Raw genomic sequence first — 21,378 nt, 5'->3', positions numbered from 1 at the left:
TTGAAATTTTGTTTTGTATGATTCAGGTGATGCAGTAGGTGTTCAGGAAGTTCAGAATGAATACAATGTACAGCCTAACAACTATAAATTCATCGATAAAATAAATATTTGAACTTTTTGTTTTTCCAAATTACCATTTCAGCTGTGCCATTTCCAGTTAAGTATATAATACGCCCTCTGAAGATTTTCCAGTGTTTTTCATAATAAACTAGTTAATAAATACACTTGCTACATTATATTACAGGGTTATCTGTGACTTTAAACCTTTATTGAGAATGGCTTAATTACAAATAAAAATATATTTATGTATAAAATCCCTGCATGTAAAATACCCCTTCCTTTGCTATTGACATCATGAAGGAAACAAAGTGACAAAACATTTTCGGAGTGAGTACTTTGATAGACAGTCTTGTAATGGGAAACAAAATTTCAGAAAATGCAGATGTTGTGAATGCTTGTGCAGTGTGAGCTTTTTAATCTGAATTTGTGTCATATAATACGCAATCTTTTCACTTGGCTTTTGCTTCTTCCTTGGTTTTCACCTCTGACAGCTGTCTTCCATTTGGTGGCTATAAGAGATCCTGTTGCACTGGTGGAGCTTTGCTTTTGTCTGTATTAGCCTAAACAGCTTTGATTCTTTATCTTTTGGTTTTTCAGTATTTAAACCCTGGGTACCAAACACGTAACAGTCAATACTGTTACAACTGTCTGTGCACTTCAGACCACTTAGTATGCCCTTAAGCTCATGTTTTATTTATAAGCTCCAGATCGCATTTGGATAACTGAAACAGCAAGAGGCTAAATGTCCATTACAAGCCTTTTGTAAGAATTGTTTTTATTTAGCTAACCAAATCTGCTCTAAAATAAATCCTGTGGCAGTTTAATGGTATTGAATGAACTACCCACCTGAAATGCATGGGTTAAGGAAGAACTCTATCAACCTGTAGTTTACATACCTGTTAATTAGTAACACAACTAATATAATCTCTCTAAATCAAACGTGACGAGTTTGGACTTGGACATAAAAGTGCACCAAATGCTGGAATTCTGCTTCACCAATGATAAGCAAAATTTGATAATTCTGAAAATTTGTCACATTTTTGTTTTGAACTTTTTAAAGGCTACTGCATTTTAAATGTCTGGTACTATTTTTAGCCTTTGTACAGAGGAGCACTCTTGATTCTACCAAGCATACTTACTGAACACTTTCCAGATGCTTTTCAGTAAGTCAACAACTGATAAAATGTTTTCTCTTAGGAAAAAAAAAAAATTACTATGCTGAAAGTAGATTCCTATTTATTATTTCCACCACTAAATAGCAATGTCCTTTCACTGTTATTCCATGCAGTGCCAGAACTTGAACAGTTCTTTTCCCAAAACCAGGCCAAAGGTGTGAGATCTCTGTCTTAAGTACAAAATAAAATTTTGCTAGCTTCACATCAGTATTAATGTTGTTTTTCCTTCCCACTTCAAGACACGCAGGACTGGAGATCAAGCCTTTGAGGAGATTGTGATGGATGAATCTAAAATAGGTGGCTATTTCTTACACTTTTACATAGCTCCTCGGCAAAGTAATTAAACTCAGGTAATACATGAAAGGATTATGAATTGACTGCTAACAGTTTCACTTGATAATGTCCAAATACAGTAACTCAAACTTAATCCAATACAGCTGTAGTATAAGAGCTAGAAAATCGGAGTTCTTGCATTTTTACTTGTAGCAAAGAGATGCCTGTATTCCTTCTTTATTGATTTTAGCTCTTCTTAGCTCACTGAACTAATACCCATAGCAAAATTTGGCTAAAATTATGATTCAGCATTTCAATTACAATCCGGTATATGCTGTCAGACATTTACAATTTACACACAAAATGTACACCATTAGTGTGGATGATCATTTTCTGTATTTGCTTAGTAAGTTTAAAGATTATATTTAGGAAGGATTCTGCAGAAGCTGGCACATGTGGATGGCATTATGTTCAGAAGTCTTTGTGAAAAGTAATGAAGACTTCTAGGTATAAATAAAGTATCTTCACTTAAACTTTTGGGGCAATACAAAGCTCCGAGCAGTCATCCTAGAGGATTTAGCCAAAATAGACTGAGTTTGTAATAACTATGATCCAAATGCAGTGGCAAAAATGCTACATCTGTGTAAGGTGAATTTGGTATGTGGGAAGCTCCCTTGAATAAATGTGTTTCATTCCTACAATGCAGACAATACTGATGAGCCAGCAAAGCACTTTGTTATTTAAAAGTGGTTTACATTAGTATTTTTTCCTTCCATAATACTGTGCTGAATGTCAAATCCCTAGATTTAGGGTGAAGATCAGCCCCTGATGCTTCGACAGAGAGAGAGAAACAGGTATTTCCCATTTATTTTTTCCTGGTTTTGTTTACCTACACCTATGCATATATTACCAAGTGTTAAAGTTGATCAATCTGGTGCTTCTTTCTTATGTGTTTAATTTGAAAATAAGCTCAAAGCAAACAGGTGCTGGGCCTGTACTTTAAAACTGCTGGCAAATGTGCAATCTTGAAAATGAGGAAGAAAAAAACAAACAAGAATTGAGACATACATTGCAAAATCAGATACATCATCAGGACAAAAAAAAAAAAAGGACAGCATTGCAATATAGTCCTATCAATGTCTATAAAAGCCTCCATTGTTTAAGATCCCACTGCACTTCAGGAGCAAGGTCTCTGCAGGGGGAAGTCCTGAGACAAGCAGCCAGCTGCCACACAGGCTGCACAGGAAAGGACCAGAAGCATCAGGTGTGGATGTCAGCTGTCTGTGTAGATGAACAGAATATCTTCATCAGTACCGTAACTTGTCCTGGCTTCCTCAAAGTTACTGATGCTGGTGCAGCATGTTCCTGTTAAGGAGGAACAAAATGTTACTAGAAGTTCAGAAGAATTTGCCTGTAAAAGCAAATTCTACACTAGCCTCTACAAAGAAAAGTAACTAGCATACAGACTAGACCTATCAGCTTAGGTTACAGCTTTACTCAGGTAGATCTTTTCACCTCGAAGGCAGTGCTCACTGAAGTAATGTTGCAAATAAGTACTACATTGGCCATGCTGTTATATTCTGAACAACTGTTCATCTCTCACGAACCCATCTGAAAGCCAAACAAGTTTGCTAGAAGGCATATCTCAATGCCTCAAGTAAATCACAGCACAAAATGCATCACTGTTTTAATTAATGTGGCAAAACTGCCTCTGACAAACCAGTTATTGATGCTTGAAATATATGCGGACCATTAGGGGAAGTCCAGCTGTGGCTCTGTATTACAGACACATTAGTAATGCAGTGGCTGAGAATCCACCCGAAAAGAACAGGCTACTCACGGTCAGCATAGGCAGGGTTGTTGTAGTAAATACTCCCTGAGGCTTTGTTGTAGCCACATAACACAATGAAATGGCCCTGGTAGTCAGGATTCCTGCAGAAGCACTTCTGTCCAATGGGGAGGAAGCAGCAGTATTTGACAGGACTTGAGCAAAGATCACACAGTAGCAGGACTGCATTTACTAGGACGATGGCTACATGACCTTGGGACAGGTGGTTTTGGATGTCTTGAACAGTTACTGTGCTGTGGAAAAAAAAAAATCAGACATTAACAAGTTTAGGGAAGAAACTGGTATACATGGAAGTGTGTGATGATGAACAGTACTTAGGACGTGCAGCTGGCGTGGCAATTTTTATATCACAGGTACAGCTTTTTGCTGTTAAACCCTGCAAACTTTGCTACAGACAAAACCCGACAAAACTTGTGTCATTCAAGGCCTTTTGATCTCATTGCTGCTACTGCAGTGCAGAGCAACAGCTCTGAATTCTACAGCAATATAAATGTAATCTCAGAATGTATCAGATGCCCCAGAGAAGAGTATTAAAGGAGCTGGCAACTCATTCAGTAACTTGAGAGACTTGGTTGTGGGAAAATCGTAAGTTAAGTGTTCTCTCCTGCTCTCAAAAAAGCTTATCTCTGAAGTGCCACATCTTTATTGACTGAGTGGTTACAGACTGTATAATCACTAATCAAATTAAGATGTGCCCAAATTTGCCTCTGTCACACAGGAATATGTTTCTCCCAATGGCAATTTTGGACTACCTGATGCTCTGAGGCTTTATTTCTGTAGTACCTCCTATAGAGAATGAGTATCAACCAAAGAACCTATAATCTCATCTGTTAAAAGATGTCCTTCACTGAGGCAAACTCTGAATTCCATATGCATTAGAAACATCCCTTGGATGCATTCCAAATGTCTGGGCTGTGCGCACTGTCTGACTGAACTCACGTGCTTTCAGTCTTTTACAGCGTCGCTTCTGCTCCTTGATGCCCCATGCCTCAGAACTGCCCAGATAGATATGCCCTCTGTCTCTGCCTTGATAAAGGCCATGATCTTAAGATGGCTAAAGCAAAATGGACTGACTGTCCCATCTGCCCTGTCACAGCTCATGGCCTGATTTCAGTCTCTTTCACCAGTTTACCTTTGTGACTCCAAGAAAAGCATGGAGCACACAGAATCTCCAAAGAGAAAGCCAAAATTAAGCTTACCACTTCTCCACCAGCACCTTGCAGGCTTTGGCTTGTGCAAAGAGCTGATTCACTCGATTCTCCTCTGTGTCAAAGTGCTTTCTGTAAAATGACTGTGGAGATAATAGAAGTTAAGAACTGGAATGACATTTACCTCAGGTAATCCACCACTTACAAACCCTGCTAGCAAGGGCCTGCATAAGTTGGAGATCTGGCTATGGGATAAGAGATCTCTCCTGTAGTTCACTGCTAACAGGATAAGGATTCTTGCTCTGAATTTTAAGTTTAGTTTCACTCCTGGTCGGTTATTGTAATTTCCATCCAGTGGCTATTCAGCTGCCGACATGAAAGAAGCCCGTCTGGTTTGTACTGGGCAGGTGCTTGCATTAGGAACAGCATGGCCGCTATAGGCCATCACTAGCCCCTTGCTGGCATTCGTGAAGAGGCCAAGCTCTCAGTGGACGTGGAGGCTGAGTTCCCCTCTCACCTCTAGAGGTGGTTCTTCCAGGTCAGGGCTGAGGCACGGTGGTGGGGAAAGTGTGGAAGCTAGCACTGCTGCTGCCCAGGCTGTACCTGTTCTGTAGATAAATACAGGGCTTCAGTCTCCAAGGCTGTCCAAGAGGTTGGAACCTTTCATAAGCACTACATGACAACTTTTTAAAAAAACGCACGTTATGGAATCAAAGATGTAAAGTATCATATCTAGCCTCGCCTTTGGAACTGATTTGTACCAGTTTTGGCAACAGGCAAACCTTGTCAGTAACACGGCAGAGCTTTTAAAGCATGACACACAGGGCTTTTAGAACTGTCTGCTGTCTCCCAGTAGATAAGAATACTAACCTGATTTTTGTAGCCCTTGTCCACTCCAAGCGTCTGGGTGCAAAATTTATGCTTAACACCGAAATGCCGCATTAGATAGGCCAGGTCAATAGTCCAGATACTCTTTGTTAACTGAAGTTCCTGGATGGCTTTCTGAAATTCATCATTGTCCAAATGATTCAGGTACCTGTGTTATTAGAAAAGGCAGTAAAAGGGAAGCACAGATCTTAGAAGAAGCAAAATGTGTGCTGTAGCCCAAGCCTTCATATCACAGGATGTAAAAACTGAAACAATGGGCTTGGCTAAGAAATAACAACAACAACAAAAAACCCCAAACAAACAAACAATAAACAGCCCATAAAGAAGCCACAAATTTAAGGGAAGGGAAGGGAGTAGGGAATAATTAACTGGATTGATTCCTGACTTTTTAAAATTGGATATGTATGGGTTTCTTGATTTTATAGTGCTAGAAGTGTACAGGTGCTGTACAACAGGCAAGCTATACTGAGCAAGTATAGAACTCTGTCCTGAAGGGCTTACAGTCTAAATGTACAAGCATATTAGAGCAAACACAGAAAGGAGTGTTAAAGACTAAAACTTGCTTCACAAAATAGATTTCAAAAGGAAGAACTATAAAGGAAGTCAGTAAATATTCAAAGGAAGCTTGTCAGGCTCTGACAGAACAAAAGGCAACAAAGGGGAGAAGAAGTCAGGAGGAAGCTTGGGACAGGTTGCAGAGGGGTGGGGAGTGGCAGTTACAGAGTTCTGGAAGTCAGAAAACAAATGGAAGTAAATGAAAAAAAAAAAAGACTGAATTGAAGATGCAGGGCAAACAAGGTCAGATCAGCGGGGTGAGAAGATTAATCTTGGAAGCTGAGTTTTGGGAAGACTGGAGTGGCAAAGAGGTAAAGGGAATAAAGAGGCAGAGGTTACAGTAGTCAAGATGGGAAATTACCAGCACACGGACTAACGTCTTGGCAGAAGGGATGGAGAGAAATGAAAATCTTCTGCTTCATATCTACTAAGTGGACATCTAAATAGGTATTTCTCCTGCACCTAAGCTCATGTTCCTCTGTGGAAGGAAAGAGGAGTTCAGCAGGACAGCTACTAGTTTGAAAAAAAGAAAAACCAAAACAAAACCAAAAAAACCCAAAGGGCAATACAGTGCATTGTCTGAAGTTGAAACTACTCCTGGAACAGAATCACTCATCCCACAGCCTTGGGCTCAGCAGGACAGAAGTAGCACGTACTCATGGACTGGGATACACCTGCCCGTCATTTGGAAACACAGAAAGGAATTAGGTGAATTGCCGTGCCAAGTATCAGTTCTGAATTACAACAACAGGAAAGGGGGATAACTTTATTAGCTTATCATGCCAACCTGCAAAGTTCTTAGAGCCAAACAGATATTTTGCATCTGGCAAAAGAGTCAATTATTCAAGAGTCTGAAGTTCATCTTGGTTTGTATTTTCCCTTGCTCCTGCTGGAGAGCTGTGCCAGGCCCAAGCAGCAGTAATTCTTCAAGGGTACCTGAGAATACGTGATCTCTTAGGACTAAATTAAACTCACAGCTGCCTCACCACACCTGGATGCTGCTTCCTTTGGCCCCTCTCCCATGGGATTTCCCACCCGTTCAAACCAAAAGAGTCACTTACTGAAGCACCATCCTGGAGCAGGCCAGCCCACAGTCCCAGTGGTACAACTGCTGAATGACTGGCACCTTCAGCTGGACGCACTCGGCTGCAGTGAGTACAACACAAAAGACGTCAATCCACACAGCAATGCTTTTTCCATATGTCAGCATTAAAAGTCAGCTTGTCCTCAGCACTACGGTAGCATAAATGGGAACATGATTGGCAGGTATTTTCTTCTCTCTTAAGGGAACATTGGTTGGTTTGGTATTTCTGTACAGTTAAGTGTTCAATTTAATCTCACGCTACTTTATTGATCCATACTTGGATCACTCTGCTGTATAGTTCACACCCTTGTTCTTTGGAAGTTTCATTTTATCCTTTTTGTGGGTGATATACCCGCCAGCCCTAACGTTGAAGCTGTGTCCCCTCATAAATAATAGTAGGCAAAGCACAGGTATTCATCCTTCCTCATGTCTGAATACATTTCTGTGCCACAAAAGGTGTTAAACCAAACTGTGAGAAAACAGACAAACAAGCACCGATCCCTTACAAGACACACAGATTTGAGCCTTTCCTATGGAAGTCTTTTACTGCAGGAACGTTAATGTACATCATTTCAGATTAACAAAGCTCCAATATATCCTAAAGAAAAAATAAAACCCCAATTCCCAAATTCTCCTCAAACCAGGATCTGTAAGTATTTTGTCATCATTTCTATTGGCATAGCTTGATTCCGTCCCCTTTTTGTTTATACCCGAGGCCTCTGTCAAGTCCCAAGATTAATTCACGAAGTACGTGTTTTCTATGGAAGACTGCAAAGGGTAATGGCTTTAATTTTCTTGAATGTCCAGCTTCTAGATGTCCTGTTTCCCAACACACCCACACTTCAGTGACGACTGCCATCTGTCCTAAGATACAAGCCAGTCTATGCCGTGGCTGTAAATAACACCGAAACCACCTCCCGGAGCTGCCAGCTGCTCGGCAGAACGCACGTACAGACGGAGCCAGTAATTCCACATTACTGCTGCTGGCGAAACCGGCCGTTCCGCGGCTCCGGGAGGGCGGAGGGGCCGTCAGGGCCTCCCAAGGGGCTGGCAGAGACGCCCGCTCCCCGCCGCAGGCACGGCCGTACCCAGTGCTCCCTCCCCGGCCCGTTCCACCACGGCCGACCCCGCCGCTGAGCTCCCGCAGCGCGGCCCCCGCCCCGAGCACGGCTCCGCCCGCAAAGCGAGGGCTGCGGGAGGCGGCCGGGCGGCCCCGCTGGCGCGGCGGAGCGCACTGACCTGGCGGCGGCTCCCCGGGATCCCGGGGGCTCTTCATGTTGGCGCCGGGACCTGCCGCCCGCTCACTGCCGGCCCCGCCGAGCCGGCGGCGCGGCCCAGAGCCCCGGCATGCCTCGGCGCGGCGCTGGCTCCTCCCGGCCGCGGGGGCGGGGGCTGCGGGGGGCCGCGCCCCGGGGCGTCTGCCCCGCGCCGTCGCTGCGGTGTGGGTGGCGGCGGTCGGGCGTGTCGGTGGCCAGGGACATGACACGGCGGGCGGGGGATGAGGGACCGAGGGGCGGAGCGCGACCTGAGGCGGGCGGGGAAGCGCCGGTAGCCAGCCCTGCCCCAGGAGCGGGCACCGCCGGCGGAGCGGGGCTCTCGCCGGGCGGCGGGACAGGGCTGCAGCGGAACCGTGGTGCCGCGGCAACGCGGCCCGGCGGCCCCGGGCACACTGGTGGAAGGGAAGGGGCTGTGCTGTCCCCACCGTCGTCTTCCGGTTCCGGCGCGCCGTGCACGGCGGGAAGTTGTGGGAGGCCATTACCGGAGAGCGCGGGCTCGGGCTGGGGTGGTTGCCGGGCGGTGAGTGGCAGCGGAGCCGGTTCCGAGCGGGGTTTCCGGCCGCCCTGGGTGCCCCCGGGAGCACAGGGGCCTCCACAGGCGCCCTGGAGAGGCATCGGAGCTGCGCCGCATCCCCTGGGGCCTGTGGGCCGGTTCGGGCGCCCGGGCCTGAGGGGGCGAAGCCGCAGTGGGGCTCCGCTCGCCTCCTGGGGCTGGGCTTCCCCGCGGGCCGGCGCCCTCCGCTGGGGCACGGCTGAGCATGGGGCTCTTCCAGTGAAGGAGGGTCGTGCGGGGCACTTGCCAGGATGCTGCGTGTGCAGGGGCCTGGGCTCACCCGAGATGGGGCCTGTTGCGGGCTGCTGTGCTCTGTGAGGGTGGCTGTGCCGCCCGCAGGGCTGGCCGAGCTCGGGGCTGCTCAGGCTGGCTGCGCCGTCATGGGGGGCACCTGCATGCACCTGGGGCTGTTTCTCTTCAAGATGCACTGGGCTATCCAAGTGGTCCGTTATCTGGTATTTACAAGTGAATTTCCTAGGTCAGAAAAGACCTGGAAAAGACTTACCTTTGCTGACATTTTAAGTGTTTTCTTCCCATGGGCATCTTTCTAGAAAAGTTTTATTAATGCATATGGTGTGTTTGGGCAAGAAAGAAAAACAGCACTTTACACTGGGAAAAATCATAGGCTGTATAGGTAAAATCTAAGTGCAAAGAAACTTGTAGACTACTTCCTTTGTGTTCTCTTGTCTCAGGTGTAGAGCCACAGCACTGCGAACATGTCAATTGGTGTACCAATTAAAGTCCTGCACGAGGCCGAAGGCCATATTGTGACGTGTGAGACCAATACAGGAGAAGTTTACCGAGGCAAACTTATTGAAGCTGAAGACAACATGAATTGTCAGGTATACCTTCTTCAAAAAGATGGCAGGAAGCTTATCTGATCTGTGCCTGGAAAGGCTAATAGCTTATTGGCAGCGTGATTAAAAGATCATTGCTTTTAGCCTTAGGATAAAGAAAACTGTCCTGCTGCATGTCTTCACTGTGTGAAATGGATTCAGGATTCCTAAGTGTTGCAAAGAGGCCAGAGCTTATTCTTTCAGGTTTTAGAGTTGAATTGGCCATTTCTGTTGATAATATCAGGGTTCTTAAGATTCTTTTCTGTGAAAAACATTTCACTGGAGTTTTTTATTTGAAGCCTTGGAGTATAATAAACAAACCTTGATTTAAGAAATGGAAGGTTTTTTAATGCACATTACTGTAGGTGTCGCAAGTGGGCTCAGTTTTGATTGACTTTAGGCAAATCATTGTTGAAATGAAATTCTTCCTTGATAGTGCTAGAATAGCTTTATTAAAACCAATTTAATGAGCAAAAACAAAACTAACAAATGCAATAAAACTAATTTGAAAACTGGGGAGAAAACAAAAGTCCTGGGTCAGCTGACATAGGAGCAGGTTTAGGAGAATGTTTAAAAGGTCCCGGGTGGCTTGTGTCATAGCTGCAGATGAGAAAGTGGTATGCTTGGAGAGCCTGCGGCTTTGGCACTTGAATTCTGGCTGTATATTCTGCAGGCGAGAGAAGCAGGAATACAGAACTGTGTTAGAGGCACCTCTGAGCATTGACTGATCTTTACTTTCCAGATGTCCAACATAACGGTGACATACAGAGATGGCCGAGTGGCGCAGCTTGAACAGGTGTACATCAGAGGTAGCAAGATACGGTTTCTCATTTTGCCAGATATGTTGAAGAATGCCCCTATGTTAAAGAGCATGAAGAATAAAAACCAGGGTTCTGGAGCTGGGCGAGGAAAAGCAGCTATTCTCAAAGCTCAAGGTATGTTTATGGTCCCCCTTCCCCATTTTGCTGTAGAACTGGAAAACTTTAATCTCTGTCAGGGGAAACAAGTTGTTAGAAATGGAAAGGTTACTGGTTTATACGTTGGTTTTCTGTATATTTCATCTTACAGTGGGAGTCGAGACTGCCCAATTACCTGAATGTGTAATGTTGATGTTACAATAATTTAGATATAGCAAATAGTCTGTTAAATGGAGGCTTTATGTAAAGCTTAGTCTTCTGTTTGGCAATGGTTGTGGCAAGAGCTGTTTGGAATACTTAGGGAAGGATCCAGGTGTTCTTGTTAAGCTTTTGTAGAAAAACTAACTCAGATATTGAAGTGGTGCTTAAACTACTGGGGAGCTGTAATTATTAGCCATTCTGTAGTTCACTCTTATTAGTACCTTTCTCAAGGGAACAGCCTAGTTATAACAAGATTGATTAATAATCGTGGGCCGCAAAGTCTGTCGTTACCTTCAGCAGATGCAGTAAGGTTACATGAAGCGGTAACATCTGCTGAAATGTACTGAGTTCTGTAGCAAAACCTTGGAGGACTGCAAGGTTTTAAATCTGCGTTACAAATTTGTGTGTTAGATTAGAGGGAACACAGTGTGTGAATATTCCACTGTGCCAGTTCTAAGTGACAAGACTATATAAGCGTTAGTTCTGGTTCTTCTAACAGAAAAAAAAATTCCTGTTGCATCACTCTCTGAACTTTGTAGAAGAGCCATCTCCTGCTTCTGAGCAAGAGACTTGAGTGTTATTTATGTTTTGGTTGTCAGTTGTTGAGATAAATATGCAGTTATGTCAAATTAATGTAATCTGTGATGTTTTCTTTCTTCAGTGGCTGCAAGAGGAAGAGGCCGTGGTATGGGCCGCGGCAATATCTTCCAGAAGCGGAGATAATCTTGGTCTTGACCGACATGCTTTTTTTACTAGGAGGTATTAACTTGACTACATGTGCATTGGTATCAGTTTTGTTTAATAAATGTTTCTGACAAAAACTTGTCTGCTCCTCTGTGACAGGACTCCTCTTGGGCAAATATTTTGTAGGTTGTTTTCAAACTTAAAGTTGCTTTGTCTGGAAAACAGTGGACTTTATATCTAAATTTGACTACTTTGTATTTGTGTGATGCATTGAGTTTTAAAGATCATCATGTTATTTTTTTCTTGCTTGGTCCTGTTGTTCATTCTCTATAGAATTGGAAGGCATTCTTGATGAAGAATTTTTAAATAATATGTTTTCAAGTCATACTAGCAGCTGCATTTGTGGAACATAGAGGTAGCTTCCTGAGAAGCAAAGCGCTGTGTTCTTTTGCTTCATGTGGACCTACAATAGGTAGAGGTCCATCTTCAGAGCTGCACGTTGGGCTTGTGTTCTTGCATTTCTTCTTTTTCTCTTTGGTTACAGGGAGAATTTTTCATTAGGAACACACAGGTTTAATAGTCTGAGTCTATATTTTCAGTGAAGAATTCTGTTCTAACTCTCTTATTTGTTCCCCTGTTTGTTTGGTTGTTTATTTTTCCTCTGCCTGGGAAAAGAAGACAATATAGGCATTTGAAATGTTTTGTGAATTTGAAAAGTAGTGCGGGTTGTGTGGTGATATGAATGGTTATCCATTAAATACAATGCAATACAAATGCAAATCTTTTCAACAAAACTTAGGATCAACTTTTGGTCATATAGATCATCAGCTGATCTGCAGGAAGCCAAAAGTAGTTGTAACTTTATTTTGCTAGAAGTATGGAGTGGCGGACTTACTGACTTAGAGGGTTGAAATGTTTAAATATAATACTTCTGTACCTAATCACATACTTGCATACAATCTATTATCAGTCTGTATGTGTGTGAAATCTCTAATCTTGCTTTTCTGATCCGATGCTGTGAAGACTCTCCCTTGTGTGCAGACATGAAAGTTGAACTAATGTATTAATTTGTTGAATTGTCTGTAAATAAAGCTGTGTTTGGTCTCTCATCACTAGAAAAACCCTGCTACATATTCTTCTGGATAGGAATGATCCTAAATATTTGAATTAGCAACATCCTTAAAATGTGTTTAGGATGTGCTTGAGCTTAATTATAAGTCTTATGCCTAGACTGAGGAACCTGTCCAAAAGACAAAGCAGTTTTCACAAAGCGTTGCTTCAAAACATGACATTTGAGTCATGTTCATGTATTAGTAATGCTTTCCTGAAGACAATATTTTCTGCTTAAAAGGAGCAATTTGGGGCTTTAGTAATGGTAATAAATACTTGTGGAAAGGTCATTCTTCAAATCGACAGTCACTCGGATGAGAATTGTGACTGATAGCCAGTTGATTGGGCCATTTCCCTCTGAGAATATCTTTGTAAGATGTGGGCAAGTGAAAGTGCACTGGTCTACGTGCAGGCTACAACCTTCCTAATCACTAGGAATAACAGCTGGTTTTAGTGTTTGGAACTCAATAATCAGTTTGGTTCTTGTTCTTATTGAGAGAAGACATCTTTTCACAGAATTTCTTTCCCATGCTTAAGTAAAGGCATCTGAATTTCACAAGACTGTTTTGAGAAAGACCATCTTAAAATCAACATGAAGCTGAAGTCCATTTTGAGTCTATGCTGGATGCCCACTGAGACTGACGTTTATTTCAACACACAAAGGAGATAATAATTCTATCCTGTTGCTGTACCATGAGCTTCATGGTGAGAATTGAACTGTCTGCTTGAGGCAGTCACATTCTAACACTTCAGACCTCTAGAAATGGGTTGGTAGGTAACACTAGCTATTTCTGTTGACAGCTTTGCTGGTTGTGGTATGGTGGTACATGAGATGCCCACTTCTCTAGTAGGCAGCATTATGTCTGTTTGAAACAGATGTGTTTGCAGGCTGTTAACTGGTTTTTATTGCTTTTAATACATCAGGTTTGTGATTGTTGCTAATCGTGTTGGAATTTTTGTACAGTGGAGTTACACTACCGTCAACAGGAATGGCATGATACATTATTTCTGTACGACTCGAGGCAAGTATCTGCTGCAAGATTTTATAGGATGCTTCTTCAGCAGTTAGAGCTGCCTTTCCAAAGCAAACACCTGATAGTTTGGTTTTTGGTTTGTTGTTGTTTTTTTGGTTTGGTTTGGTGTGGGGTTTTTTTGTTTTGTTTTTGTTTGTTTGGGTTTTCTTGGTGCTTCCCAGCCCTCAAAGCTCTGCTTCCATTTCCTGTAAAGCCTCCAAAAAGAACTATTAATATGTGGAAAAGGAAGCAAGCCACAGATGGGAGACTTGACTGTTTTTGGGGATTCAACATTTTCACAAGGCTACAAATCTGTCTCATTGACTTGGTGTCTCACTGTTTCCTTCTGACCACTGAATAACATGTAGCCTTTTCTGAGGATTAGATGCTACTTTCTTTTGCAGAGGGCAGGGAGAAATGGCACTCATTTTGACCACAGACAGCTACCAGAATGGTGAAGGTTTTGAATCTCCAAGGGGAACCCTGAAGAGTAGAACAGTGAAATGTTATTTAAGCACATTCAAGCTGCCTGACAGTAACTGGTTTGTTGGGGATTGTTTCCACTAATGATGACTTGCTTACCTTTTCAGTTGCTTGTTAAAGTTCCTGTTCCTCCTTCCTGTGCAATGTTGAGCTTCTGTTCTCACTGAGCTCTTTTCTCCCATGAAACAGTTGATGTGGCATTTGGCAGCACTGAGGGCAGAGGGACAATGATCAATTTCAGAAACAAGAACCCTCCCCAGTAGATTTGACTGACAGAACAAACTCTGTAGTATATCTGTTTCAAGAAGTTTCCACCCCTTCTGATGTTTCTCACTCCATATTTGTGGCTGTCCACTGAGCACACAGCAATGAAACTTTTTAACTTTTTTTAGCGACCAGTGTTGCCTTAGCTTTTAAACTTTATTTAAAACATGTAACCTCTCTAGTCTACATCAGCTTTGAAGAAGATACTGGACTTTTCATAAAATGAAAGCTTTGCGCTATGAATTCAGGTTGAAGCTGAGTCTAGGATGAGCTATTTACCCTCTTCAGACAGACATTGTGAATTAATGTTGAAAAGTTAGTAGTTTCACATTGGCAGGAATTTAAGCCCCAGCCAAGACAAACATATTGCTTAGTAATTTCAGACTAGACTAACTGATTCGTCAGCTTGTTAAAGGCTGCTTTGAAGATACTACGTGCAGTGTGTGTTATCCTTACATACAGTGTGATAATCTGAATTTCCTTTTATCAAATGATGTCTCATCCACTAGATGGCTCTGTCGGTAAGAGAATGACGTACAAGAAACCAGAACCGTCTGGAAGGAAAAAATGCAACAAATGTAATTTCTGCTATAAAATCCATAAGCTTAGTTCTGTTACAAACTCTAGCATGAAAATACTTGACTTATTTTCTTTCTTCTTCAGCATTCCCAGAGTGCTGGCTTCATACACACCCAGTTTTTTGCAACTGTTGTGCTCGGTGCTGTGTGTCTCCCTGACACTTGGCTAATTGAGTGTGTGCACTTAGGTAGGTGTGCAGATTCCTCTGGTTCAGCAACTTAAGGGATCTGTTTATCTGCAGTGGAGGTTACAATGGATAGATACAGCTGTCTGGTTTTACAATCTGCCTTTATTTGACACCTCTTTTTGCCACAGATTGCAGCGTTTCTTTTCATTTTTGCCATTGCTTTGTGTGGAGGCTTGTAAACCTCTTCCTGTTCAGTGGGTTCAGGGCTCACCACAGCGTCCTGCGTTTGACAGAGAGAAACAAGCTGCGGGCCTGAAGATCTGACATGAACTTGCCCCTTTGATGTCACCAGTGTAGATGCCTTTGAAGTACTCATGTGGGACAGAGAAGCTACTCTGCAGCCATGTGAAATGTGTGTGGAAAAGGGCAGGTAGAAATGTACCCCTTCTTCCTAAGTCAAAACCAAGGTTGTGCTGTGCTACAAAAACAGAGGGGAGACCCTGATATCAGCAGAGAAGAGTTTAATGGATGGAGAAGGCATCACCTAAAAAAGTTGCTTTGCACAGAACTGTAGGACTTTTCCTCACATACATGTGCAGTTCTGCTCTCCAGGTGTGTCTAACTTCATCCTAAAGCTGTACTTCAGTTCATTTTCCAAGGCTATTCTGCAGAATATCAGTCTGCAAGGTATTGTGTTATGACAGAGAGGCTGGGAAGGGATGCTGTGTAGATGAAATAAGTGCCAAGCTGTGGTATCTTGTATATGAGTATAACTATATGCCACATAGTAAAAGCCCTGTTCTCCTGGGTAACAGAACTTGGTTTGTACCAATTCTCAAAATTGTGGGAGAAACAGCAACCTCTTCATCTCTGCTAGTGAAAGGCAGAGGTGATGTGGGCCCTAGATTTCCTGTGCCCTCCAGAAAACCTCTTTTAGAAGGGCAGAATGGAGTGTAAAACATGAATTTCTGGTGCTGGTGGTCAGGATAACTGTCCAGTCTTCATCTCTTTGCTACTTAAGCTTCACAGTGAGCTTTCATTTAAAGTAGAGATGTCCTATTTTGTCTTGCCAGTAAAATGTGAGCAAGGATGGAAGGCTGACATCTCAGTGGAGTAATGATTTGGTAAAGCAGCAAAGGGTGGAATTCTGAGGTCTACAAGAAAGTGTCAGTCCTTTGGTTGCTCAACCATGAGTAAAAATGGAGAAGGGTTCTCCCAGGGTTTTTTGATGTTTCCATCCTGACAGAGATAAAAATTTAGATCTAGACTTATACCTTATTACAGCTAAGCTGATTTCAGCCAGTAAGACCTGGTCTTCCTCCTCTCACATGAGATGAAGCTAACTTTGTGGGACCCTCCTGCCTTCAGTGTTTCTTTGGGAGGAAATGTGGACACACCACATTTAAAGCATGGTCCAGAATGGCATTAAAACAAACACTGCTAAGGGCAATGTGCTGCAGATTACTTTGCAAGTAAGATGATGCTGTTCTCCTCATCCACTCAGGGACAGATCATGCCTGTGGGCAGAAGAGCTCCCATATGACTATGGCATGCTGGTCATGAAGCAGCAAAAGAGTGCTTGTCTGCAGGGACTTTCCCAGGTCAAGTTGCACTTTAAGTGCTTTGGGTGTCCTGTTGTTTCCTGGTCCTGTGATAATAGTTCTTGATAGTGTCAAGAGTACTTTGGACATAATTAATAGGGAAGTGCCTCCCTCTTCTGTTCCTCACAGACTAGATTGTGGGATTATTTAACTCAGTGTGGAGGCTGTTATTAGTGTCCAGTATTGCCAGTAGGTTCAGGGTGTTTTTACTTCACCTAATTCAGACATTTAATGAGAAAAGTATTTTGGGTTTCTGTGTGAATTGGTTGTTCTTAGTAGACAGGCTATTATTCCTGGCGCAGGACCAGTCATTGCATAAGCAAGTATTGTGCAGCCCTCTGCTGCTCAGCTAAGACTACCAGAGTCTATGAAAAGTGGAGATTTTCCAGCATCATTAATTCAGGGGAGAACGCTGAAGGCTGGCAAAGAGACAGATTGTATCCAGAAGATGTGTAGTTATGCTGGGAGAAATGAAAAGAATGGCAGAAAACCACTATTATTGTTCTTTTGTCTAGTGAACTGCTTGCAGCGAACATTTAATTTGTTCATTTTCCCTTGCCTGGGGACTTAAAATCTGTTGTCTGGTTGGGGATTTGCCCTGTTTCCAGCTCAGTGGAGAGATGCTAGTACGTCTACTCCTGAGCAAACCACTGCTTGTGGTGAGGCAAAACTCTTCACATTTTGTCCCACAGTGCCTAAAATATTAACAAGGAGCAGGACAGAGCACTCAGCAGGAATATCAACAGCACTGGCCTGGTGATGCAAAGGGATGGGAATGCCTGGATTTGCAGGGAGATGAAATGCTGAGATGCCGTGGCTGCCACAGGGGGCTGCGGTGTCAAGGAGCCTGGTTTGGCACAGCCCAGCCCAGTTGGGCAAAGCCTAGCCCGCTTGGGCACAACCTGGCCCAACCCAGCCCCTCCTGGACCGCTGCGCAGTGGCCCACAGAACGCTGTCATTCTCCCCAGCAGCAGCAACCATGGAGACAAGCACAGCCCACCAGCCTCTTGTCTTCCTGCCCACCTGGCTTGGGGGAGCTCACCAGAGACTTCGGGGTTGTTTCATTTTTCTTTTTTGTTTGTTTTTCCCCACGACTTTGTTTCCTGGGTGGGCACAGACATTTAACAAGTTTAACAAGAATAGTCCATTTTCCTACAACCTGGCTCTTCTTTGTTAATTCGTCACTTGCTCTTAGCAGCTGGAGGAATCTCACACTGGGCACCATATACTTTGCAGTAATTTTAAAAACAGGTATCAGGTAATTTAAAATTAAAAGAAGTATCATGCTGAGACCCCCCCCCGGTGTGAGACTCTGAATCTGGAGAACGGGTTATAGTCTCTTCCTCTGCTCTGGAGGTTTACAGGGAAGTTCCTTGAAAAGACAGTTACACTTCTTTCCTTGTAAGGACATGCAGAAGATAAATCACCAATGAAATTATTTTGGATACTGTGATAAGAATATCTTGCAAATTACTCTGTTCAGGTGCAACAAAAGATGATGATTGGAGGATTAGACTTATTTACAATCCCTGTTTCAGGAGACTCAGTTCTGTTTTCAGGGTAGATGCCTCTCCACCCCATTTGGCAGAACAGACCTCTGCAATAGAAATGTGCATTATCTCAATATTCCAATTGTGAATATGCTGAGTGCAATTTACATCTATAAATAACAAAGAAGATATTTGCTCTCTAAAAGTAAGAGCTGTCAAGGTGGTTGTGTTGGGACGTTTTGAGGAGAGGGGATGAGTTTTTTTGATGGGTTGGCAGTATTTAGCCCTCATTAGAGATACAAGTCAGGCCACAACTGTTATGAGCCAACAGTCTCTTTAGAGGTTTTGGAGCACTGCAGCTGGTGGCCATGAGCAGACATGCTGTGGAGCTGAGAATGTGATAATGCATAGACACATGTGATGGCATTTTATGTTGCTTATTGATATCTTTACAGTCCTCTGAATTCTCAAGTAGACTGCAGGGTGAATAGGGTGTGTTTTCCCCTGACAATATCCAGCTGAGAAACAGAACTGAAGTGTGGAGATTTCCATTCTTCTGTAACAAAAAAGGTGTTGCTGTTTGTTGCTTCGCAATCAAATGAGCTCCTTTCTGTACATCTTGTACATCTCTAGAACAGCAAGCCTTTTTTTGCAAAGCTCAGTTGTTAGGTAATATTGTTCCTCTTTGAAGGACACTCCATAAAAGTGCACATCAGAGACATCCTCAGAACCAGACAGGAGTGCGTCATTTTGCCTGCGGTCTTGTTCACCTCTTGCTTTTGAGGATAGCTTGGATACAGCAGTAGGGAGTGCTGTGGTTTGGGAAAAGAAGTGAATGCACGTAGAGGAAATGTTGCTTCGTCCTTGTCTCTATGTATTTGTTAGGATGTGCTGCACTTGTTTTGCCTTTTCACTACAACTTTTTTTATTCCATTTAATGAGCCAAATTTGACATGGAGAAAGTGGAGGAAGCTCTAGGGAACTCATTAGAGGTTTTCCATGTCAGAATTTGACTTCAAAAACATGAAGTCTAATCCTAAACCTAGGCTGAGATTTATACCATGGGACATGCTGAAGCCTCTGGCTAGAGACTATTGGGAGGGTCCAAGTAGCAGCCCTCACTTTCCCTCTGCAGAATTCCATCTGAGCCTCAGTGTGCTATCTCTTCTTGGAACATGATCCTAACCCTGTCCTTAGGCTGAAACTAACACTATGGGACACACCAATTCTCCAGTGTAAGGGTTACACTGGGGATAATTCTAGTAGCAGCCCCAGCTTTACTTTAGCATTCTGATCCCCAGTCCTACCTTACTTCTTGACTGTGTCTCTTTGAATCCCAAACCCTGTGACAGCTCCTGTTGTTTTACCTGGCGGGGGTCTCCTCACCCAGCCACTCTCTCCCTCTGCCTCCTCAACAGGGCAGGGAAAGACAATCAGAGAAAATCAGACCAGTAGATCATTTAATTCCTGTCACAGGCGAAACTGACTTGACCTGGGGAGACTTAATTTATTGCCAATTGAAATAGGTTTGAATATTGAGAAGCAAAGACAAATTAAAACAACACCTTCCTGCCCCTGCCTCTTCCCCAGGCTCAGCTCCTTCATCCCCGACTCCTCTACCTCCCCTCCCACAGCACAGGGTGACGGGGAATGGCGGGCTGTGGCCAGTCCATAACTGGTTGTCTCTGCTGCTCCTTCCTCCTCACGCCATTCCCCTCCTCCAGCCTGGGACCCTCCTCTGGGTCGCTGATCCTCCAGGGCATGTCCTATTCAAAGAAGATCCTCCTGCATGTTACCACGAGGGAGTCCCTATTTCAGTCTTCCAGAAACAAAGTCTGGAAGGTCAGCGAGTGCCACCAATTTAGAGGCAATGCAGTGAGGTATTGCTGAGAGGTAGAAACAGTACAGGCATTAGCAATGCAGAAGGTGACAGGTGATGCTGCCGCCTTTTCTGCTCCTGACATTTCAGTTCAGAAGGTGACAAAACGGCTGAACAGTCCTGTTGTCCTGGTGCTTTTAGCAGTGGGGAGTCCGGAGGTTTGGGGGCTGCCAGTGACAGGTTTGCCCAGGCACAGAGCAGTCTTGTGCAAAATGCTTTTAATTTCCTGCTGGAGCCGAGGGGTGGGCCAGGCCAGGGCTGAGACCCAGGCGAGGGGACCTTGCAGCTGGAGACTCTGGGCTGTTGTCTCTCTGGTTCCGTGTCAGAGCTGCTCTTCTGGAGTCCTCCATTTCACTCTCATTCAATGGCAGTTTCTGAAAAACTAAAACCCTGAAAAACTGTTGGTAAAATGAGCAGTTTTGTTCTGACTTACTCGGTCATTCAGTTGCAGCAGAGTTCAGACAAAGGTGCACATGTCAAACTGTTGGCTCTGCAAACCAAAAGATTTCAGGGGATCAAGAGCAAAGCTCTGCTCAGAAGTCTGATGTGGAGACCCAAAGGCAGCTGTTGCTGCTAGTCTGGGAAAGTGCCTTTTCCCAGTTTTCTGTGCCATGTTTGTGCTTGATGAGACCCTGTGTGTTTCAGGGGACTTACACAGGTTGAATAAGGCCCATGTAGTTGTTTGATAGCTTTCCAAATGCTTCCCATCATTGTATCCAACTTTAGGCAGGGTGCCTCAAAAATGGACTGGGAAGAATAAACCTCCTAGAAGTGGAGGAACTGGCTGATCAGTAAGCAGCAAAGTATCTATCCTCCACCCTTGTAACACGCCCAGCATGTGAGATGAATAAACCTGGTGCTGTAGAAAGAAACGTCAATGTTTTTGTGGTTCGCTTTTGAGGCCAGTTTGGATGCAGCAGACTGAGCGCTGGTCTCTGGGAGAAGGAGTAAATGCATGTGGAAGAAAGCTGACTTTCCTGTTTGCTCTTTTCCTGGGCAAGAGTTACTATGTGGTTATTGTGTTTTGTGGCTATTCTGGTTTTGAATCAGCATCATTGAACTGGAATACTATCAAGTCAGAGAGGAACAGAAGAGATTCATAATCGAGTACTTAGTGTCTCAAAGCAGATCAAGATGCGTTCATGGCTTCCTGGAGAGCCAGCCCCAGCTATGAGTGTTCCGGTCTGTTTTGTTTTTTGAACTACCTCTTGGCAGCCTTAGCCCAGCTATTGCATCTATTCCAAGAGCACTTGTTTAACGCCAGTAAACTGCAAAACAGATTCTCTCATCCATTGATAATGGTGCCCAGCTGCTCGGAGCTGGGGTGGCCAG

At 43.8% G+C, this 21,378-nt stretch overlaps 2 protein-coding genes across 3 annotated transcripts; one reads left to right on the top strand and one right to left on the bottom strand.

Annotated features, from left to right (window-relative positions):
• Positions 1–233: 233 nt before the first annotated feature.
• GUCD1 (guanylyl cyclase domain containing 1) lies at positions 234–8,788 on the bottom strand. The gene is made up of 6 exons (XM_065033744.1): positions 8,272–8,788; positions 7,010–7,094; positions 5,376–5,541; positions 4,557–4,648; positions 3,349–3,590; positions 234–2,873 (listed from the first exon to the last, which is right to left on the bottom strand). The coding sequence occupies exons 1-6, from the start codon at positions 8,786–8,788 to the stop codon at positions 2,782–2,784; spliced, it is 1,194 nt and encodes a 397-aa protein (XP_064889816.1). The 3' UTR covers positions 234–2,781.
• On the top strand, positions 8,421–12,621 carry SNRPD3 (small nuclear ribonucleoprotein D3 polypeptide). Of its 2 annotated transcripts, none has more exons than XM_065033746.1 (4): positions 8,421–8,473; positions 9,555–9,704; positions 10,441–10,633; positions 11,478–12,621. In XM_065033746.1, exons 2-4 carry the CDS (start codon positions 9,579–9,581, stop codon positions 11,537–11,539), a joined length of 381 nt encoding a protein of 126 aa, XP_064889818.1. In that variant the 5' UTR covers positions 8,421–8,473; positions 9,555–9,578; the 3' UTR covers positions 11,540–12,621. The 2 variants fall into 2 exon arrangements, with proteins under 2 accessions (XP_064889818.1, XP_064889817.1); XM_065033745.1 differs by lacking the exon at positions 8,421–8,473 and adding an exon at positions 8,655–8,829.
• The last annotated feature ends 8,757 nt before the right edge of the window (positions 12,622–21,378 follow it).

The sequence above is a fragment of the Columba livia genome, chromosome 17, assembly GCF_036013475.1.
Source record: "Columba livia isolate bColLiv1 breed racing homer chromosome 17, bColLiv1.pat.W.v2, whole genome shotgun sequence".
Classification (NCBI taxonomy): Eukaryota; Metazoa; Chordata; class Aves; order Columbiformes; family Columbidae; genus Columba; species Columba livia.
Note: the sequence above shows the minus strand (reverse complement) of the source record. Positions and strands in the feature narration are given on the sequence as shown.